At 39.5% G+C, this 23393-nt stretch overlaps 1 protein-coding gene across 2 annotated transcripts; it reads left to right on the top strand.

The window, feature by feature from the left end:
• Positions 1-1895: 1895 nt before the first annotated feature.
• On the top strand, positions 1896-22973 carry dhx38 (DEAH (Asp-Glu-Ala-His) box polypeptide 38). Of its 2 annotated transcripts, none has more exons than XM_042411586.1 (27): positions 1896-2171; positions 3072-3400; positions 3907-4100; positions 4638-4793; positions 4900-5062; positions 6199-6317; positions 6407-6480; positions 6586-6741; positions 6865-7026; positions 7162-7269; positions 9790-9914; positions 10065-10202; positions 10335-10521; positions 11066-11251; positions 11415-11555; positions 11915-12025; positions 12445-12561; positions 12726-12833; positions 12967-13079; positions 14607-14815; positions 16359-16513; positions 16781-16936; positions 17954-18088; positions 18539-18664; positions 18768-18863; positions 19979-20100; positions 22134-22973. In XM_042411586.1, the coding sequence occupies exons 2-27, from the start codon at positions 3075-3077 to the stop codon at positions 22213-22215; spliced, it is 3765 nt and encodes a 1254-aa protein (XP_042267520.1). In that variant the 5' UTR covers positions 1896-2171; positions 3072-3074; the 3' UTR covers positions 22216-22973. The 2 variants fall into 2 exon arrangements, with proteins under 2 accessions (XP_042267520.1, XP_042267511.1); XM_042411577.1 differs by having other exon boundaries at positions 3904-4100.
• Positions 22974-23393: the final 420 nt, after the last annotated feature.

Raw genomic sequence — 23393 nt, 5'->3', positions numbered from 1 at the left:
TGACTGATAAGTCAGTGTAGCAACCACAAGATGATAGTGGTAGATAAGTATGCAAATGGATCAAAATTGGCATGTAAAGTCTAGATTTCATGCACTGCAGCCCAAAACAGCGACACTTAAGATACTTAGAAATATTTGTTGCCTGTATAAAGTTCAAATCGTGTCCCTTACCCCGCCCTATCTTAAGAAAGTGCTTGAATACCTTTGTACACCGTGCTAAAGTCTGAATGTAGTTTGCCCTAATATAACCTCCCATATGAACTACTGTGTCAAAGAGAGACTGATAACTCAGTGCAACAGTCATGGATAAATCCAAACAAACCATCAATTTAAATATCACTGTTTGCAATATTCATTATGAACAAAATGAAAAACAGAAACATTGTAAGAGGATTAACTGATTAACTGAAAAATTCCTGGCCTCTCCTACTACAACAAATACTGTGCATATGTTTGCAATTTAGATACTTTATTCATGTTGTTGAAGATGTTTTGCAGTGGGCATTATGTTAAGACTTTTACTGAAATGCAGTAACATAACCATCAATACATTTTTAACCTAAAATGTGCAGTTAGTACCACAACTAAGAGCCTTTTTATGGATTTGTGCAAAACCCACAGGGTTATGCCAAAACACCATGCACAGATATCAGTTTCTTCAGTTTTCCCAGGAAGCTGGCATGTTTTCTTTGACTTCCTTTTTATCTCAGTGACACTTCATTTAATACTTCCGCAGGATGTATCTCATCTCACTTGTTGACACTGATAATGTTGACATGATGGTTATAGTTTTACAAGTGTAGCCTAACCTAAAACTTTAAAAGTAACCTATGGAGATCCTCTTTCATGTGTCTCCTTAGCACACAATGATGTGTTTTAAGTAAAACAGTTACTTTTCAAGTTCAGTAGAAATGGCACTCAGTATCTCCTGCTTAGTACATACCAGTAGGTTAATCCTTATGTCTAGTTTAAGCCTTTTACTGCAACTGATTGATGATTTTCCCACATAATGCACTCCTCAACCTTTCAAGTTTACAAGCAGAGATCATAATATTTCCATACCTGGTATCTTTACACAATGTCCCTGCAATGCACATGAACATTTTCTTTATATTATCCCCTTTTTCTTAAAACATCCTGTCAAGACCTTGGTAGTATTTTTTGTGAATCATAGCAAATAGCTATTTTTTCATCAAAACAGGTATAATGGAAGTAATACATATGATTTCGAGTGATGTTATCCGTCAAAACGGACTAAAAGAGAGTATTATACTGCTTTAATTCTTGTTGTATGTTACCTGTTGACAATAATGGGCATCTGAGGAAGTTGTGCTGGTTCATTTCACAGATTGTAAACATACATTTCGTGATTTTACTCAATATTTGACAGGTTTTTCCATTATGCTGTTTAATGTTTTAATCATTCTGTGCACTTTCCTTTTTGAATTAAAAAAATATCAGAATCAGAATCATCTTTATTGGCCAAGTATGTTTACGCATACAAGGACTAACTCCAGTTAAGTGGCTCTCAATGTACTTACACAAAATAACAACACAACAATCTTCAGAAATATACACAAGGAATGTATATATACAGGTGAAACCGTTTCTGTGAAATTAACAGGATACAAATAGTGCAAAGAAGTGAAGAGTGCAAAGAGTGATGAGATAAATATTAAATACATAGGTGGTTATGTACAGTATATACCGTCTGTTCAAATATACAGTAATGAGTAAAATGTATTGCACATTTTGTATTTTAAACTAAATAAATATGTATAATTTGTAAGTACAGTGTGTTAGTTTTTACAAGAATCCCATGCAAAAAGTCTGTAAGAGGTATTTCTCTCTCCTCTCTGTCATCATTAGCTTTTTAAATAAAGGTTTAAATATTTTTTGCGCCATCTCGTAGGATTGTGGGAAGGCAATGGCGGCTCACGTAAACATATGCGTTGTGTTTACGAAAGCTGCAGTTTAAATATTTTCCCCGGCAGCCACAGCTCTGGGTTTTCTGAATTACTTAACGGTTCATAAATCGACCTTAACTCTCTTCAATTAATGTGACAGTTTGTAGATTTAAGAGCTGAAGAAACACGCAGCAGTTTTTTGCCGCTCGGCCCTGTCAGGACTGATATCTCGCAGGCTAGCTGAAGCTAGCTGCTGCTTCTGAGGTAAGAGTTAGTTTATTTTCATCTCACTGCTGTTAAACTGGACAATACTGTAACTACACATGCAAAAGTCACAGTTTACTAACCATGATTGATTGAAAAGAGTACATTTCCTGTAATGAAACACATCATTACAGTTTATAACAACAAAACATTAAATTAAATCAGTGTCACAGTACATGTCTTTTTGGTTTGTTTCTAAGTTAAGTTAATAGTAAGTTAAAATGTTTCAAGACAGCCCCTTTGAGCTGAAAGTAAATCTTAAGTCTATTAAATAATTGATGTTCTTATGGAATATAAAGAGATCGCGGTTCAGTGTTTTGTTAAAACTGATCGATTAATCATTACTCGACTCGCAGAAATTGATTGACCATAATTTCATTAGTTATTAATTGTCCAAAGTCATTTACAAAGATAGAGTGGCAATCGTTTTCTGCTTCCAGCTTCTCCAATGTGTTTTTTATCATTGCAAATCAGAACGGAAGCAGTAAAATAGTCCATTGATTCAATAGCCGTTCGACACAAAAATATTCAGTATTAATTCCGTTAATCGGTTAATTTTATGAATTAAAAATGGCCCGGATTCCTCAGTTCTAGCTTCTCAAGTGTGAATATTTGGTGGTTTTCTTTGTGCTCTATGATAGGACTGTAAACTGAATATCTTTTGAGTTATGGACTGTTGGTAAGACAAGACATGCAATTTGAGGACATCAACTTGGATGTTCACTATGTTCTGACATTTTATTGACTAAGCAATTAATTGAAAACATAATCAACAGGTTTATTGATAATGACTTCAGTGATGCCCTATTTGAGTTAACCTTAGCGGTTTTCAGTTGTTGCAATTTTCACATTTGGTAGGATTACACATTTTCACCATTTGCACATGTTGCTCCCCCATAGAAAATGGATGACGATGACTCCATGCACAGGCTGGAGGGGACTGATCCAGGTGCTCAAGTTGGTGGACTGATAGTCAAGAAGAAGAGTGCTGCCCCCGAGCCGCATGTTTTTAGGGCACCCACCCCACGCACCTCTTTGCTGGGCTTGGATCTGCTGGCAGCCCAGAAAAGGAAGGAGCGTGAGAGTAAGGAACAGACAGATGGTAGCGGTGATGACAGAGGTAGTAAGAAATCAAAGGTTTCCTCCTACAAGGACTGGGAGGAAGGCAAAAGTGATTCTGGGTCAGATGACGAAGAGGACGAGAAGAACAGGCAGGCTAAGAAGGAGAGGTAAATGTCAGCGCTTCACACAGAATAATATTTTATTGAAAACTGCATCATAGGTACAAGAAACAAAGGTCCATAGCCTATAACCCTCCTGTCTATGGAGACCCAATGTGTTTTATATGATTTTTAAAAAAAGAAATTATTAAATTCAAAATGATATGGATAAATAAGAAAAAATATTGCCACTGGTCATGGCCGATCAAAATCATCTGGTTTTGATCGGTGGCTGATTGATTGGTGCATCTCTAGTGAATGCAAAACATACATGAACTTGTTTTTTTTTTTTTTAACGTTAACAACCCTTTCTTGTACTGTTTTATATTCATAATCATAGTACTTTCTGCGTTGACCCCTTGCTCATTGATTATCGGGCTAACTGCTGCAACTCTGTGGTACTTCTTATTTCAACTCCTGTGATTGAAATGGGATTCCCTCAGTAAAAGGGAATAAACTCACTACTTACTCCTCTATGACTAATGTGTAATATTTTATTTTCATCTTGCCAGCAGGAAGTATCGTGTGACTGGCTCTGAGACGCCTTCCAACCCTGGAGGGGTCAGTGAAGAGTTTCGTCGCCGACACCAGCAGAGAGAGAAGGACAGGCGTGAGCACGGAGTCTATGCTTCCTCCAAAGAGGACAAGAACAGAGAAAGAGAGAAAGAAAGGAGCAGAGATAAGGGCAGAGATCGACGGAGTGAAAGAGGTGAATTAAAGATCACTGAGCCGCCTTATTCATGTAGCAGCAGTGATATTTTAATGCTGCTATACTTTAATTACAAACATTTGCTGGTAACAGCTTTCAAATGTTGTGAGGATTTGCTTGCTTTTTCTTTTTCACATTATTGTAAATGGAGTACATTTCAGTTTTTTGGGGGGCATTTTTGCCTTTTATTGGATAGTTATGTGGTGGACAGGAAACAAGGGGGAGAGAGAGAGATGGGTATGACATGCAACAAAGGTCCCTGGCTGGAATTGAACCAGGGACGTTGTAGTTATCTGGCAAGCTCAGTAACCATTTGGCCACCGGGATGCTCTGTACATTTCACATTTTGACTGTTATCAGAACAAATAAGCAATTTAAAGACATTTAAAGTTACTTTGGACGCGTGATGTGCAGACAATTTATTATTTTTGACAGTTTACTTACTGTAAAATGAATTAAGTGTTTAAAGAATAATTAGTAGATTTATTTATACAAAAACAAGGATTGTTAAGAGTAACTGTCCTTTGTCTTTATCAGATGAGCGAGAGAGCAGCCGTGGCAGCAGCAGCAGCCGGTCAGAGCGCTGGGAGCGCAGCGAGAGGAGTGAGCGCTCACAGAGAGATGGCTGGTCCGACCGTATCAGCCGGGGGACTAAGCGAGAAGAACCCCCTACGCCACAGCAACGCCCCAGAGGTAGTTTTGTGTTATCATTTTTTATATTTAAATGTATAATTGTTTTGATGTACAAATTATCTCTATTTCAATTGGTTGACTAAACTGCTACCTTATTGTTACATAGATTCTTTCACTCCCTCCCGCTCCAACTGGGAGGAGGACGACAGTGGTTATGCCACTTCACGGCATTCCCAGTGGGAGTCTCCGTCCCCTGCCCCTTCTCACAGAGAGTCAGATCGCTCAGAGCGAAGCCATCGCTCCAGCCGAGAGAGTGAGAGGAGAGACAGGTAAACAGCTGTCTTTCATTTTAGATTTAATTTATATTTTTAAAGCTTTTGACTTAAAGTCCCCCTCCACTCAAAAATGTTTTTCTTCTTGTTCCAGCAGTTGAATGTTTGAGCTTCACCGTACAAAATAATGCATATGCAAAGTTTTGACACTAGAAGGCTGTTTTCACTTATATCTGCTGAAAGTGGAAAGTTTCTCTGAGTTCATTTAAAATCCGTTTTTAAGGGGTGGGCCTATGAGCATAATTTGTGTCATCACAACTAGTTTTGAAGCCAATCCTGGACCAATATTCAATTTACACAAGTGTGATGTGGAAACTTGAAACCTCCAGTGTACAAACACTCAAAATGGCCTTTACTATGAAGTAGGAGACATCTTGTGTCCAGCAGTTAAACTTTTGAGATTAAATATATTTGCATATTTATAAATTGTGGAATTTTTAATGAGGGAAAAGGACTAGATGCCATATTAAGGGTTTTAACGTGGTAATTATACTTTTTTTCTGGAAAAACCATATCAGACACACATTATTGGTCCAAGCAGAGTATTTTTGTATGTCTTAATACATGTGTGGAGGGGATCTGTAAACAAACTATGACAGAAAATTCATTATATTCATCAGTAGGCATAAAATATGCTGTGTAGCATTTGACATTTTCATGTTTTAATTGAAAATGAGAAAGATTTTGATGTTTTTATTAAATAGATAAATCACCTTTTTTTTCATGCAGATTGCAAAAAACAAATTTGATGAATCAAGAAAAACGCTTAGACGTGAATATCTATGTAAAGTAAAAGAGCAAGTATTTGAACTTGGTAGGACTCACATGTTCCAAACACCTTATTTTCCCATAAACCCCAGTATCCAAAGCAATAGTGATGAAAGAGACCCGTTATTTGCTTGTTACAACATGGCTATTGGTATTTGATACCACCATATTTTTTAGCTCTATGATGCATATTGTCACATTTTTATATTGCAAAATATTGTGCAGAAATCTATTACACTGTTGTTATTTACTGTTACTTGTACTAATGAGAGGCTTTTGTAAATCATCAGTTAATTCTACCCTACACTTGATGAATTGCATAGCTTCTCAAAAACTAATGCTACTTTGCTCTGCTGTGAGCTTAGGTCAGTCAGAGGCCGTTACCCTGACGACACACCCCTGCCCACCCCGTCCTACAAGTACAACGAGTGGGCCAATGACAGGAAGCACTTGGGCTCTACACCTCGTTTATCCCAAGGAAAAGGTAACATTCAGAAAACAAGCTGCTCTGCGCTCATATGGAAGATTTAAAAACTGTATGTCTGGTAACATTCTTTATTGTGTCATCTTCAGGTAAAAAAGATGGTGAAGGAGGAATTTTGTTTGACAATGAGGGTGAGAAAGAACAGTGGGAAGAAGACCAGAAGGTGAGTGGCACAGCCAAGCTCAGCCCTCACAGTGACTGTCAACTATTATATATCTGGTGGTAAGTTCTAATTTTAGACATTGCTAATTGTCTCACTGTTTTGCAGCAAGCTGACAGAGATTGGTACATGATGGATGAAGGCTATGATGAGTTCCACAACCCTTTCACCACCACATCTGATGAATATGTAAAGAAGAGAGAGCAGATCCTTCAGAAGCAGACTCAGAAACGAATATCTGCTCAGAAACGACAGATCAACGAGGTACTACAACAACGTGTACTATCAGCCCAATCAGAACTACATTTGTGTATCTGTGTGTACCATTCATAGTGTGTCTGTCTGTGTTGGTATAAGATTTTCAACCGGCTGTGTTTCTCCTGTCAGGATAATGAGCGGTGGGAGACTAATCGTATGCTGACCAGTGGTGTGGTGCAGAGGTTGGAAGTGGATGAAGACTTTGAGGAGGACAATGCTACTAAGGTTCACCTGCTGGTTCACAACCTGGTCCCTCCCTTCCTGGATGGGAGAATTGTCTTCACTAAACAGGTAACAAAGACCTAAACTGGTCATTGTGGTAATTACTGCAATTATTCAGTGGATTAGATGTCATAATTATGTCAGAACCATAATTGTGCTTTTGATCTAAATGTCTGTTTATGTGTGTTTGTCTCGCTGCTGCAGCCAGAGCCTGTCATCCCTGTGAAAGATGCTACCTCTGACATGGCCATCATCTCCCGAAAGGGCAGTCAGCTTGTCCGTAAACATCGTGAGCAGAAAGAACGCAAGAAGGTAGGCTGGATGAATAACTAAAATAAAACAAATCTGACCTAAAATGAATACCACTTTCAGACAAAAAAAAACTTGTTTGCATTTGCATTTGGGCTGCAACTAACAATTGCTTTCATTAGCGATTAATCTGTTGATAATTTTCTTGATTAATCATTTAGTTGTTTGGTCTATAAAATGTTAAAAAAAATAAAAAAAAAAGGTGAAAAATCATAATCAAACCCAAAGATGCAACCTTAAATGTCTTGTTTTGTCCTGACCAGCAGTCCACAAACCCTAAGATGTTCAGTTAACTATCATAGAAGATTTAAGAAACCAGGAAATATTCACATTTAAGGAGCAGGAACCAGAGATTTATCAATTATCAAAATGGTTTGCAATTAATTTTCTGTCGCTTGACAAATAGTTTCAGCTCTACATTTGGTTGATTTGGTTTAAGAGGGTGTTGTATAAATACAGGGTTAAGGCACCAGTATACTCCATCAGAATTACTTGTTGGATGGTCAAACACAGAAGCTCAGAAACCCCTTCCTTTTACACCTCTGACATGGTGGCAGGGTTTGAACTTTATTCATTTGTTACACAACTATTTTTGGCAATTTTCGTGTTTATGTAACGGATGTGGATAGGGCATGGACCAGGATGACTCAAAGGACTGTTTGCTCATGCAGAAGACAATATAACACACATGAATTGCCCTCTGGTCTGTCCTGCACATCTGGCCCCCACAGCAATGCGAAACAGTACTGTCTGATTTAATTCTTTTTCTTGAAATACAAAGATGCATTAATTGGGCATGTATGTACTCAGCTCAACACAGTATTCCTAATAAAAGGACATTCCTAGCCAACAATTATTAAAATTAACAGGAAAACATTTAACCTAAATTATAATAAATTATTAACTCTTTCCTCTTCAAAACTTAAATTGATCCACAAAAAACAATATACCAAAGGAAAAACAGGGCCACCTGGTGGGCAAAGTAAAAGGTGCGTGGTTGGGTGGCTATCAAAAACAATGAAATGATACCATTTAACAAAGGAAAACACATACATGCAGAACACAATATAATACACATGAATTGCCTTCTGGTCTGTCCTGCACATCTGGAAAATAAACATGAAAATAAACATGCAAAAAACAGAATTTACACTGGGAAACTTCTGCAGCGCTACGTTGGTCACATCGTGACACAGGGCGGCCTGCCATACTCGCATCTTGAACTTAAAAAGTTAAATGAAAACATCTACAAAACTTATATTAATGTCAAAAAACAGCTTGGTAATGTTATAGTATTAACAGTAAACAATATGCATTAAAGGTTACAACATAAACAATTTGATTTCCAAAGAAAACAATTGGTAGCATTTTTCCACACAATTTATCCTCAGCAAAGTGAAACAGCACTGTGAGGGGCGAGAGGGCGGAGACTACAGAAACTCAGGAGATGCAGAAGAGGCGATGTGCATGCAGAAAGGTCATTTCCACAGGAAACATTAAAATAACGGTAAATAAAAATAACTCAATAAATTAAAATTCACAGATACTCAACAGAATTAATAAATGATAAATCAAATTGACAAATACATATTGAAAGTAGGAATTAATAAAGTGCATTTTTAACTGTCACATTTATAACCGACTGACACTATGAATGCCTTCCAGGAGAGAAAATGTCTGAAAATGTGCCCTGTTATCCCCATATTTAAACCATTATCACGTCTCTCCTCCCTCATCATGACAGCCAGCTTTTAACCTCGTGTGAATGTGACTGTTCACAACAACTCTAAAATACTTTTGTCTTCAGATGTGGTCAGACACCAACTTCTTTTCTATCCTAAGTATAGGATTACTATAGGATCGTTATACAATTACTTTGACAGTATAGATTAATGTTATAAGGTGACCAAATAAAGACAAGACAATAGGTCCTAATATGCGACATATTGAATATCCATAAACCTTGTAAAAAATGTAAATCAATAGGTGGTTATGTATGCAAATTAGTTATTATTTAACATAATGCTGATGTAAGAAATTGATTACTGTGCTCTTAATATATTTATTGATAGGATGTACACCCATGCAACAGTTGATGTCATTGTTGCTGATATACACACTAAGAGCAAAAACCAGTCAGGATTTAAAATGATTATTTTATTGTTAGTGTCATCTGTATGTTGGAATGTGGTGAAACACTAAAACAGGAGCAGATGATCTTCATCCTCTGTTGTTGAGAAATGTAAATAGGGTTTGGTGGTTCACACCTGTCTGGTTGATAATGCCAGTGCTGTCTAACCTCATCACTCCAGTAAATAATTTATTCATGATCACCTCACCTGGTCGGTTGATGACATTTTCACTGCAAACCACCATCAGTGAAGTGAAACAACTTGACAAATGGTCCATCATCTTTGCTGTGTGTGTTGAACATGCATGAAATTGCAATCTGTGTGTGCAGTAACAGACAGAAGCTTTAATCTTCACAATCATATGAATTAATTTGAATAATTATGTTTTCAGGCACAGCACAAACACTGGGAATTGGCAGGCACCAAGTTGGGAGATATCATGGGTATCAAGAAGACCGAGGATGAAGACTCCTCTGGAGTCAAAGCTGTAGGAGAGGACGGCAAAGTAGACTATAGGTGACCAGACTGTTTATATGAAGATTGGATCTAGATGACATTTCACATTTTCTTTTTAATAATCCAGAGGTTTTAATCATAGAACTGTGGTGTCAGTTTGTCTGACCTGTCATATTAAAATTCAGTGATTTTTCTCTCTCTGACTAACAGAGCAGAGCAGAAATTTGCAGACCACATGAAAGAGAAGACTGAGGCCAGCAGTGAGTTTGCTAAGAAGAAGAGCATTGTGGAGCAGAGACAGTACCTGCCTATCTTTGCTGTCAGACAGCAGCTTCTTAACATCATAAGGTAATGATACCCAAATAGAGCTCAGGGCTCTCCTAATTTTCACCCAAAGTGTTCTATATCACATACAAACTATGATTATTACTTTTTAGCCGAATTAACTTTAAATGTTTACTGTGTTTCTGTCATCTGCAGGGACAACAGCATAGTGATCGTTGTTGGGGAGACAGGAAGTGGGAAAACCACCCAGCTGACTCAGTACCTGCATGAGGATGGCTACACCAGCTACGGCCTGGTCGGATGTACTCAACCCCGAAGAGTGGCCGCCATGAGTGTGGCCAAGAGAGTCAGCGAGGAGATCGGCACCAACCTGGGAGAGGAGGTGAGACTGCGGTGTGAAACGCAAGCAAACTAACTGCAACTTTGGTTAATAGCTCAACTTCTTTAATTCCTGTCTGATTGCTTGTGGTTGCCCCATGACCTCTGATTTGAGACAGTTATCCCCATATCTCTGCAAAGAAGTGTGTTTAAACTGGCTTGTACAGTAAATGTGACACTGTGTAATGTCTAGTCTGACGCACAGTAGCTCTTACACAAGCAGAATGATTGGTCATATGCTATGTAACACTGCCATCTAGTGGATAAAAGAAAACATAACGTGTGTTAGCATCTTGTGGTTTAGCAGTGAATTAAATGAGAAGCAACAGGAAAGACAAATACTGGGAATGATAAAACAGAAATTGCTCTATTACTGTGAACAATGGGCTTAGGTAGCATGTTTAATTTTGATAAGGCAACATTTCTATTTACCTTTCTTTATCATGCCTGTGCATGTCACACAATAGTATTTACTCTATATAAAGTTCTCTAAAGCTTCAGCCAAGCATATTATTTTTAGTTGACCATGTTGACAATGTTTCCTGCAGGTGGGCTATGCGATTCGTTTTGAGGACTGTACATCTGAGAAAACATTGATAAAGTACATGACAGACGGTATCCTGCTCAGAGAGTCACTGAGGGAGTCAGACCTGGACCACTACAGTGCTGTTATCATGGACGAGGCTCATGAACGCTCCTTGAATACTGATGTGCTGTTCGGCCTGCTACGTGAGGTCAGTTCACACTATCAAACATTCACTGAGGATAGATTTCTTTTTGTTATTTCCAAGATAAATGGACAGCTGTGTGTTACAATATAAAGTAAATACACCAAGATGTCATGGAACCCATTTTAATTTGCTCATTTTGTCACTTTTGTCTTCTGTTTCCTACCAGGTTGTATCCAGACGCACTGATTTGAAGCTCATAGTTACTTCTGCAACTATGGACTCGGATAAATTTGCAGCATTTTTTGGCAACGTACCCATATTCCACATTCCAGGAAGAACTTTTCCAGTAGACATCTTATTTAGCAAGGTACGTTTCTGCTGTCTGTCTACCTTTTCTTTGTTACCATATTTTGCCAAAGCACTTACTCTACATTACATCATTACCACTAGATCATTTTGGTAGCTGCAAAGAAGTAGACCTGCCATGCACTGACATTTGATCTGAATTTAATCCACCACCACTAATGTGGGTGATGGATTAAAGTCTTTACAATATATATCTATAGAATTTGAAACATGTATGACAAAATGTCACTGCCAACTGCAGTGCTTCGTTCTTTTTCATCCGGATTTCACAGAAGTGCATTAATATGTTTTAAGTGTAGAAGTGTACAGTACTGTAAACTAAATTTTTGTTTCTGCTCTGTTGTGTTTTATGCTGTGTAGACTCCTCAGGAGGACTATGTGGAGGCAGCAGTGAAGCAGGCCCTGCAGATCCACCTCAGTGGGTTGATAGGAGACATCCTCATCTTTATGCCTGGGCAGGAGGATATCGAGGTGAATGCTTGTACCACTCAAAGGGGTCTTGCATATTAATATAGGAGTAAACAACATTTGAGTTGTTGTGAGTAAAGTTAATATTTTTTCCAACAAACCCTCTGAACACAAAAGGTCAATCAATAAGCCAATCTCCAAAAAGGTGGTGTTGAGAAACTTGGGCAACTCTGTTTTCATACATAGCTTGTAACCTGTCAATAGCTGCTGGCTGCATCCTGTTTATACTCTAAATGTATATTTTATATTCAGTTTAATGATTATATTTGTTATTATTATTATTAATTATTATTAATTGTAATTTGTGTGTTGACAGGGAACAGGAAGGTATTATTTGAAGCTATTTTGTTCTCAAGAGAATTAAGCTGTGTGTGTGTATGTGTATATATATATATATATATATATAAAATTTGTCCCTTTAGGTGACATCGGATCAGATTGTGGAGCGACTGGAGGACCTGGAGAATGCTCCACCTCTGGCTGTGCTGCCCATTTACTCCCAGCTGCCCTCTGATCTCCAGGCCAAGATCTTCCAGAAGGTTTCTAGCAATCACTGCCTAATTATATCATATTTTTTGTTATTTGCAAACTATTTTCTGATTTTGTTTCTACGCTTTGAGACTAATGAGTACTTGTAATGAACACAAATGAGAAAAAACAAACCTGACCTCCTGCTGACTGCCTTTGTTTTACACCTTACTAGGCTCCCGATGGTGTAAGGAAATGCATTGTTGCTACAAACATCGCTGAGACTTCCCTCACTGTGGATGGAATCATGTTTGTTGTGGATTCAGGATACTGCAAACTTAAGGTACTTCAAGGTCTCAGTCACCTTTTTTTTTTAAATATTTTTTTTTCACTCAACATTTTTAAAAGGTCTTCTCCCCATGTGCAAGACTTAACCAAACTTTTTTGTTCCATTCACTTCTTTTTTCTGTTTACAGGTGTTCAATCCTCGCATTGGAATGGATGCTCTACAGGTTTATCCCATCAGTCAGGCTAATGCAAACCAGCGGTCTGGCAGAGCAGGGCGTACAGGACCAGGGCAGTGTTACAGGTAATGGCCCTCGTTTGCGTTGGTGCATGGTTTAAAGTTTCGCCACATTCAGGTTCCTGTGCAGCTCCTAAACTTGGCTTTTAGTTGTCAATACCAAGTCTCCTGACGGGGAAAAAAAAAAAAGGAGGATCTTTTTTGCATCCTCCTGAGAGCTGGAACACATTATTTTCCCTCTCCCCCTGTTGTCTATCTTAGTCCACTCGCAAAAGTAAACCACCACGTTTGGTTCCCACTTCCTAGAAAATGTAGCAATATTTTCGCATAACTGTTCAAATGTGTTTTCTTCCTTCCGTCATGTGAGATCAGCGCTGTTCTCAGATGGTTTGTTCAGGGCTCTGGATGTGTGTCAGAGGCAGTAAGGGTGAGAGAGAGGGCTAGAGCCTTAATCTTCTGAGGATTTCATGCGGGTTAACTCTGTTTACAGCAGGGAAATGTGCCACAAAAGACCCTGTCAGGGGTTTTACTTGACCTCTCCCTTTTTTGCCACATTTACTTAAGTAGATTGACTCACACACACACACGGTTATACATTTTTCATTGCTAATGAGCTAGGATGCCTAAGAAAGCCCACATATTTCAGGATTAACACCGCCCACCTGCTCATACACCCAGGCTCACACATATATGAAGAGTGAGATTTAGAGCAGCTTTACACCGAATACAGTTAAGGTGTTTGGGTAGCTGTGGATGCATCTATACGTTGGAGAGCTGAGAGAGTGAGTCATGCTGGTTTGCTCCGCTCGCATGGAGAATTCCCTACTCAAAGGCCCATTTAGCTGTGACTGCTTGTACTTACACACAAGCTTCAAATCTCCACACACATTCAAATCGTTCTGTGATTTCAAGCACTCGTATCAGACAACTGTAATTATTGAGAAAGCTCTGTGAATTCAGGGTCTTCATTTTAACTTGGGCTTTGGATGTTTCCCTGAATAAATTATTCGAGTCTCTGAAGCAAAGTTATATGTGGCCTCCTTTCATGTCTGCACATGTTAAAGAAGTAACATACACATAAGTGCTCATGACACACAGCAGCGTTTTCCTCATTGCTCTGCCCCTGTCTGTACAGTATTTTAGTATAAATATAAAACATCTACGTTTTTTCTATTGAAGAACAGTATTCTGTGGGCAGCTGTGGCTCAGGAGGTAGAGCGGGTCGTCCACTAATCGGAAGATCGGCGGTTGGATTCCCGGCTCGTCCAGTCCACATGTCGATGTGTCCTTGGGCAAGACACTTAACCCCGAATTGCTCCTGATGGCTGTGCCATCAGTGTGCGGATGTGTATGAATGATTAGATTTCCACTGATGGGCAGGTTGGGACCTTGCATGGTAGCCCCTGTACCATTCAGCGTATGAATGTGTGTGAATGGGTGAATGTGATTCGTACTGTAAAAAGCACTTTGAGTGGTCGGAAGACTAGAAAGGCGCTATACAAGTACAGTCCATTTATTCACGGTGGCTCAACTGCCACACTCACTGTGTCCATCTGTGTCCGTGTCTGTCTCTTTACCCTCCTCTCCATTCAGGCTCTACACTCAGAGTGCCTTTAAGAACGAGATGCTGACCACCACCATACCTGAGATTCAGAGGACCAACCTGGCCAACGTGGTCCTGCTCTTGAAGTCCCTGGGAGTTCAGGATTTACTCCTCTTCCATTTCATGGATCCACCACCTGAAGACAACATGCTCAACTCCATGTACCAGCTCTGGATCTTGGGAGCTCTGGACAACACAGGTGGGTAGCAAAGAAGTGGGAATTACCAGAGATACCTTAATATCATGTGAATAAGATACTTCATTTATTTTTAATGTTGGACATTTTAACAGGTTTGTAATATGCTGGGTCAGCTCCCACTTTTTTGGAGCGAAATGTCAACTGGACATGCTGGATCACATTTAATACCAGTCATCTAAATTCTGTATCTGAGTCTTAACTGGTTATATTATTATATTTAATTTAATGCAAACTGACAGTGACGGTCACAGCTTCATCCATATCAGAAAGGATGATGTACCATTTCAGTACATCATCCTTGTACATCATCATTTCCTAATTGTTACAACTAAGGCTGCAACTAACAATTATATTAATTATGGATAAGCTTCAGATTTTTTTTCTCCATTAATTAATTGTTTATTCTATAAAATGTTAGCAAATTCTTAAAAAGGCACACGTTCCCAGAGCTCAAGCTGATGTCTTCAGATGTCTTTGGTTTGTTGGATAACAGTCCAACCCGAAGATATTCAGTTTACTATCACATAAGAGTAAAAAAAGTAAGAAAAATGTCACATTTTAGAGGCTGCTTAAAAATTTTAGTGATTATTTGTCAAATTTTCTATTGATTGACTAATCAATTGGGTGACTAATTGTTGCAGCTCTAATTTAAATATTACAATAATAATAAATAAATAATGGTAAAAAATGATTAAACCATAAAAAATGAATACTTGCTGATCATGTATCAATATTGTCATGCAATATTATCCCAGTTATATTCTGTATCAGTTTTCTTTTCCCTGCCTGCAGTATCAGGCCTCACCTGGCCTCGATCAGTCTTGTAAAGGGCCAGACAACATTAATCATCCCCTCTTTGAGATGAAGATGAAGCTGTGACAGAGTATTGTATGTTTGAGGGTTGTATTTCCCCCTCAGCGCTGCTTTGAGCCACTACACGGTGATGCTGACACCACAAACACAGGCAGACTAGCTTCTGTTAAAAGATGCTGCAGTGATGATGCAGACACTGCAAACAGGCCCGCAGGAGGTAGTTGTGAGGTTTAGCCAGTGGAGTAATTGCCTAGTAACTGATCCCGTGTTTGATTTGACTGGTCGGGTCTCATTTCTGTCTCATCCTTAGCCAGATTCCAGGGGATTTAGGGATTTGGGGATAAGGGGGGACTTTTGATGATTCCCTGTATGGTGTGTTAACAGCAGATTATCTCTGATTAAGGCTTACCTGCCCCAAACTGGCTGCTCTGCTTCTCTGCTTTTCCTCCTCATAAGCTTCTTATCTAAGACTCTGTCGTCTAATCATTTAAATCAGAACTGGCAAAGTTTTTGATCTCACACTTTTTCTTTTTTTTTCCACTGTAAGTATTCTCAACTGTCAGCAGTTCATCCTCCTCTCTCACAGTGATAGACAAATAAGTGGCACATTACCCCGGCTTCTCCCTCACACCAGAAGGCTTTTGATGCAAAAGAAGCTGTCCTCACCTCTCATGCACTTTTATAATCTTCATGCGTGACCTTGTAATTGTGCTCTGTTTTGTCCTCTCAGGTGCTTTGACACCAACAGGGAGAATGATGGTGGAGTTTCCCCTCGACCCCGCTTTGTCCAAGATGCTGATTGTGTCCTGTGACATGGGTTGCAGCGCTGACATCCTCATTATTGTCTCCATGCTGTCTGTGCCGGCCATCTTTTACAGACCTAAGGTACTTGCATTTCATGTAGTTTATGTTAGTCAGTTCTACATACAGAAATTGAAGCATGCAAAGTGTAATATGTCAGTGTTGTTTTTTAGTGTATTTTTGTGTGTTAAATACTTTATTTCATTAATCATACTTTTAAACAAATTCAAAGGTGGAAAACAATTTGATTGTATAGGAAAATATTCTATAATAGAATAAAAACAGCCTTAAAATTATTATTATTTTGATAATGTGATATATGGAAAACTCCATCTGTGTGTCTGTGTGCAGGGTCGTGAGGAGGAGAGCGACCAGGTGAGGGAGAAATTCTCAGTGCCAGAGAGTGACCACCTGACCTACCTCAACGTTTACATGCAGTGGAAGAACAACAATTACTCCAGCATCTGGTGCAACGAGCACTTCATCCACACGAAGGCCATGCGCAAGGTCAGACTCCCACTGCCTCACCTCTCCTTTCTGTTGACACCCACTGGTGGGAAATCTGGAGGGAAATCTGTTAGTTTTCACTTGATAAATTCAAGCTCCGCAACATTATTATGCGGAAACCTCATAATAGGTGTCCTGTGGAGTTTTCTTGTAAACAGCAAAAAGAACAATAGTTACGTTTACACTCATTTTTTGTGTCACCAAAACTTATTGTGTTCATTCTTGAGGTCTAACAAACGTGTCAGATGCTTTTCCTTCTCATGAAACATTGCAAAGCTGATTTATTCAAAAAAATATTTTAAATCCTGCGTTGTTTACATTCATGTTCATTTGTTGGCGGTCTTCTTCACTACCTTTTGTGGTCACATTGTTACACTTATTTGCACATTTCTGTCACCAGCTGTCGATCAGCAGAACATCGCAAAACTGAATTGCTGAAAACTGAAGTGACAGGAATGTGTATTGAATTACCTACGTAGTGCTACTAGTGGTCAAAAATTCCCCAGGGGATCTTTCAATATTGGATTATTGTCTTGCTTTTAGTTTGTTAGTTAGAAACTTTATTGTCCACGTTGTGAAGAATTATCTTTCATCATATAGCATAAAAAAACAATACAATACAGGACAATGTGGGGGACAAGTGAAAGGAACACCGCAGCAACAAACGACATCTAAAATACATAAATACAGTAGAAAATACAGTACGATAAAACAAAATGGTAGAGGGGCTGATTTAACACACATTGACTTTAAAACAGAAATAAACAAAAGACGCCTGCTCAGTACAGGGATAGCTGCACCCCGAGTCCAGTTTGGTGTTTTGAACATGTCTTTTTATGTCCCATGAGGCCTTTTCAAAGCTGCAGTGTTTTTTTTTTACATGTAATGGTTGTCAATTTGCAAATAAGACAACTTCTGATAATTCCCTAAACAACCGATTACAAGCTCTCCTTTTTGCCAAAAGTAGGACTTGTTTTCTGTTTGCCTCCATCTTCAATACATTCTGTTTCTGTGCAGGTGCGTGAGGTGCGCTCCCAGTTAAAGGACATCATGGTGCAGCAGAGGATGAACCTGATTTCCTGCGGCTCAGACTGGGACATCATCAGGAAGTGCATCTGTGCCGCTTACTTCCACCAGGCTGCCAAGCTCAAGGTACTCTGCTCTCTGGGTTTTTCCTCAGTTAATATGTTAAGCCTGGTGGCAACTGGTTGTGGCAGATTTATAGCAGCATAATTACAGAACTGTGAAATATCCCTTCTGGCCTCACATTAATACAGTGCTAAAATCTGAAAGGGAATTTGAAATCATGACTATATAATCAAGGTTCTCCGTTTGACTTATGAGCAGCCGGCTAACCCGAGCAATCGTAGCGGTATTGGATATACTTTACATTTATTTTCCTGCTGTCTAAGGTAGGTGGAAGAGCAAATTAGCCCAGATGACCTGTTTTGCTCTGACCTTAAAGTGCACACACAAATTCAACACACACATTATTTAGACCTGCACATACTCACCTAGACTTGGGCAAGTAACACACAGGGTCCTATTTTACTTATCCAGAAGCCTGTTTAATTTCTGATTCATGCATGTGTTTGCTCCCAGGGCATTGGTGAATATGTGAACGTGAGGACAGGTATGCCATGTCACCTCCATCCTACCAGCTCCCTGTTTGGTATGGGCTACACTCCCGACTACATCATCTACCATGAGCTAGTCATGACCACCAAGGTAAAAAAAAAAATATATATCTGTCGGCAGCAGAACTTGGCCAGCATAAAAATAATGTGTGAAATGTGTGTCTATGAAGTTGAACCTTTGCTCTGTGTTGTAGGAGTACATGCAGTGTGTGACTGCAGTTGATGGAGAGTGGCTGGCGGAACTTGGACCAATGTTTTACAGCATCAAACATGCTGGAAAAAGCAGACAGGTAAGACGAGACAAAGCTAGTGTTTGGTACAAATTAAATGTATACATTATATGGCCAAAAGTATGTGGACAGGAGTGCCCACATATATTTGTGTACTTTTGGTCTAGGGCTGCTTTGCATGGTTGAGCTTGGCCCCTTAGAAAAGCTATAATCAGTATTTTTACATTAACAATTGATCACATGACTACTTGTATGTGAATGGGGTCACTCGTAGTGCTCTACAGAGCTTTATGGCATCTTTCAGCTCATTGCTCCGGCTCACAACTTTACTGTTTTGGTTCATTCTTACTGCTCTCATCAGTGTCATTTTTGTCCGCCGATGACAGCTGTTTTCAGCTAAAAGGCTCTGATTAATTCACTGTAGGCTAGCTGCCCAGATAGACACAGTTGGGTCAGACTAGCTGGTGAACATAGTGGAGCATTTATCAGGTAAAAAGCCAGATATTTTCCTCAGGAGTTGGTGGAGAACTAAACAGAGCTGAAAGGAAAGTGTATACTGGACTTTTATTCATCAGGTGGACAAAAATACGAATCCAAATGAATGCTACTGTTGCTCCGTGTTTGCTGGATGTTTAATGGGCAACTGTTTGCTAAAAAGTTCGCCAAAATAATTTACTTATTTAAGGTTTAATACTACAGCATGTTAGGATATTTTAGACAATAGTGTGCTTCCAACTTTGTGGTAAGAGTTTGGGGAAGGCCCTTTCCTGTTTTAACGTGACAATTCCCCCCCGTGCACAAAGCGAGGTCAATAAAGAAATGGTGTTCTTGGTCTGGTGCAGAAAAACTTGTTTGCTCTGACATCAACCTCGTGGACACCTATGGGATGAATAGGAACCTGGACTCTGAGCCAGGCCTTATTGCCCAGCATCTATAGCCAAGCTCACGAAGGCTGTTGTGGCTGAGTACTTGTGTGAAGTCTTCCCAGATGAGTGGAGGCCGTTATAGCAATGACCAGGGCAATCACATGGGTATAATGTTCAGGTGTCCTCATACTTTTGGCCATGTGGTGTACTTTGTGCACTTATATACTCATCTGCTTGCATCTGTCTCTTAATGTTTTCCTTATTTTTCTCTCACCGCTCCCTCCTCGTCTGTTTGCGCCGCTTCTCCAGGAAAACCGTCGGCGGGCCAAGGAGGAGATCACCAACATGGAGGAGGAGATGTCACTGGCTGAGGAGCAGCTGCGATCTCGTCGAGAGGAGCAGGAGAGGAAGAGCAGCGTCGGCAGTGTTAAGTAAGTCAGCGACCATCTCTCCTCCTTTCGACTCCTCATCACAGACGGGGCCTCATCCAACAATAGTTCCCCCGTGGCCCTCATTTTCCATACACAGTCAAGATAGAAACGTTTAATTTACCTACCTCGCTTCCAATCCATATCTCCACCCCTCCCTCCCTCCTCCTCTCCCACTCTCTCTACTCCACCTTTCTCACTCTTCATGATGAGCTTTTCTCACCTCTGGTCCCTCCAGACGAGACAAAAAGAAATAATATTGACTCCTGGCTGACCCCCATTACTGCAGCAATTTAAATTGTGCCATAGCAGAGCAGAGAAAGGAGGGGAACGTTCATTTTCAAATTAGACCAAAAAAATTAATTTCACACCCATCCATGAGCTTTACAGAGAGAAATAAGGTTATAAAGACAGATTTTAAAAAGAACTTTTATTGTTAATTAATCAGCTGGTTTATCTATCTGGGTTTGTGTGACCACGTCTGTGACAGATCAGTTGAAAATAATCACACTCGAGGTATGGGATTAAGAATTAGATTTAAGCAGGGGAAGTTGGATGTGTGATAATGAACATCGTCAGCTCTCCTGGGCTCTTGGCTGCCTTTGTCCTCCGGCAGGCCTCACAGGCGTCTTCTTCTCTGAGTTCAGTGTGACCAGGATTGAAATACTCTGTCAGGTACGCCTTCATGTGCCGGCTGCTTATTACCTGCCTCCCTGCTCACCAGTGGAGATCAGTGGTGTGAATTAGTAAATGGTCCCGGTCATTTGTTTTGTGTATAAATGTGAAAAAGTGAAAGTGAGTGTTTTTGGAATCACATCAGTGGTAAGAGTTGGTGATGGAGCCGGTGTAGCTCTTTATATACAGAGATGGAGCACTTTAAAACGATGTACTTGGCGCATGTGTTTCAAACCTCACTCTTTTGAATGCTTGCTCAGATTCATACTCTTCTTTACTTATTCTTTCTTATTTATTTTGTCAAATGGGAAAAAAAACATTCATATAATACCCAGGCTTCTATATAATTCTATGCTACAGTTTTTAAATACGTGATTTATGGATGTATTTTCCTTCATTCCAGGCAGCCATCTGTTTCTATTAATTTCTGTTTGGGTTGGAAAAAATCAATTAGCAGACTTCTGGAACTTGCTCAAGTTGTTTAATCCTTCACAGTGTGCATCAAGGCGGCCTTATTTTTTTGTCAAAATCACATTATCATTGTGTGGTTATGCAGTTTAAGTGCAGATTCCTTTGGAAAATCTGCATTATGGTGCAACAATAATCTAACTTTGATAAAAAAAAATAAAAAATTAATGCAAATCTGATCTGATGAGTTGCACAACTCCAGCAAGTTTTGAGATTGCGCTAAGAGTTTTTGATATTGTACGTAAATGAATGAAAAACAGTGGAGAATACATTCACATTTCTAAAACACAGCCACGTGATTTGCGAAATGTTTTGCTGTAACGTAAAACACATGATGTTGAGTCTAAAACGTGCAAAACCACTGCTATGATTCATTCTAAGACCCTGCAGATGCAAATCCTTATTCAAGTATTAGCATTACATCCATATACTGTTTACGTCTATATTTGTGTGCACTACTGTTATAAATGTAGTAGAAGATTGTGTATCAAGGGAAACGCAACACTTTTACCTGCAGTGAACAGGGAGCCAGAGAGAGAGGGACACAGTGACAGAAGGGGGTTATGGCCTGATGGTTGTAATTGCTGTAGGTTGTGTGTGTGTGTGTGTGTGAGAGATGAGGCAAGTGTGGGCAGTGTCAGGGTGTCACGCTGCTGTAATTAAAGATGATAGATTGTGCTGTCAGAGGCGTCAGGCTCTACGTCCCAACACTCTTCAGAGACACCAGCTTGCCTTTTCACTCTCCTGCTGCTTTCATGTTGAGCTGCTCGGGCCAGTCTTCCTCTTGCCTTCACCATTTTTGGAAGAGATGAAGAGTTGCATTTAAACAGAGTAATAAAGAAGCTGAATAATATGTAGTAAACTTATCTTGACTCTTTTTTTTTTTTTTTTAGGGGACTGAAAATCTGCACACCAGGAAGAAAAGAGGAGGCCCCCATGACGCCCAGACGCACCCCGGCCCGCTTTGGACTGTAAAACACCTCCTGGAAAGTTAGAGCTCGCCAACCACCATCGGGTCCCCTGAACTCATCGTCATCCAGACCTCGACCACACCAGCACAAGCAAACAGTCCCTCCCAGCATGGCCAGATTCAGCTGCAGTTCATGTATAAACCACTAGAGAGAGAACTTGTATAAGGCAGAAGACTCGAAGACAGCCGAGTCCATCGTAACGCCTCCCTTCACTTTTATCAGCCAGTAGCTGTTTCCATGATACATTTTAAGGAAGAATAAAGGATGGCTGTGTTGTTTCTGTAAATTCAATATTTATTTGTTATTGAATATGGTCACTGCTGAAGTGTTTTTACAGATGACCCTGTAGTGACTTTACCTGAGCTAGAAGCATTTTCTATGCATTTTCTCCATCCTGAGTGTATTATCAGAGGAGATATTATATAGTAGATGGTGATCTTATTTCAATATTACTCGTCTTTGTGTCCTTGCATTTACTAGTTCTTGTGTTGTTGAGGCTTGAGCAGTGCGTGTGCCATTATGAAGTGCTCCTCTACACAGTGAAGCACTATTCAAACTGTAGCCTACTTGTGGCATGAGTGTCTTCAGACTCCAGAGTTATACTGTAATACACACACACAAACAGACAAAATACACTCATGCAGTCTTAGGCAATTGACCTTTTTCTACTTTCTGTTAACCTTGTTTCAACAATGTAATGTACTGCAGCTTTAGCTTCATACTGAACATCGCCACGCTGGATTAAACATATCAACACTTTTATTTTCATGGTCTTTGTGTTCAAAATAGCAAAATTCTTGTTTCCTTTGTGCATTTTCTCTAAACAAATGTTTGCAAATATGTCTTTTCAATGGGTAGATAATGTGCTTTTGTTGATGTTCTGCCCTCTCAGCTGATCAGAGTATCACACAGCTTCAGATAGGCTGGTCTATCTGTAACAAAACAGTTTAGTGAAGGCCATATTTGGATAATGACAGTGGTTCTGTTTTGTCTTTTTTTTTTTTTTTTTACATAAAATTGAGCCAGCAGGAAGACTGCTGATGGATGTTTTTTTTTCTCTCAACATCTTTTGTAAAATGGGAAAATAAATGTTAGCTATTTTTTTAATCCAAGGTGATTTCCTTTGATACTGTAGTTGCTAATGTGTCCTTTTGTGCACTTCAGGTGCCTAATATAATTATG

Source organism: Thunnus maccoyii, chromosome 1 (genome assembly GCF_910596095.1).
Source record: "Thunnus maccoyii chromosome 1, fThuMac1.1, whole genome shotgun sequence".
NCBI lineage: Eukaryota > Metazoa > Chordata > Actinopteri > Scombriformes > Scombridae > Thunnus > Thunnus maccoyii.
The sequence above is the reverse complement of the archived record's forward strand: the minus strand, read 5'-3'. Positions and strand labels throughout refer to the sequence as shown.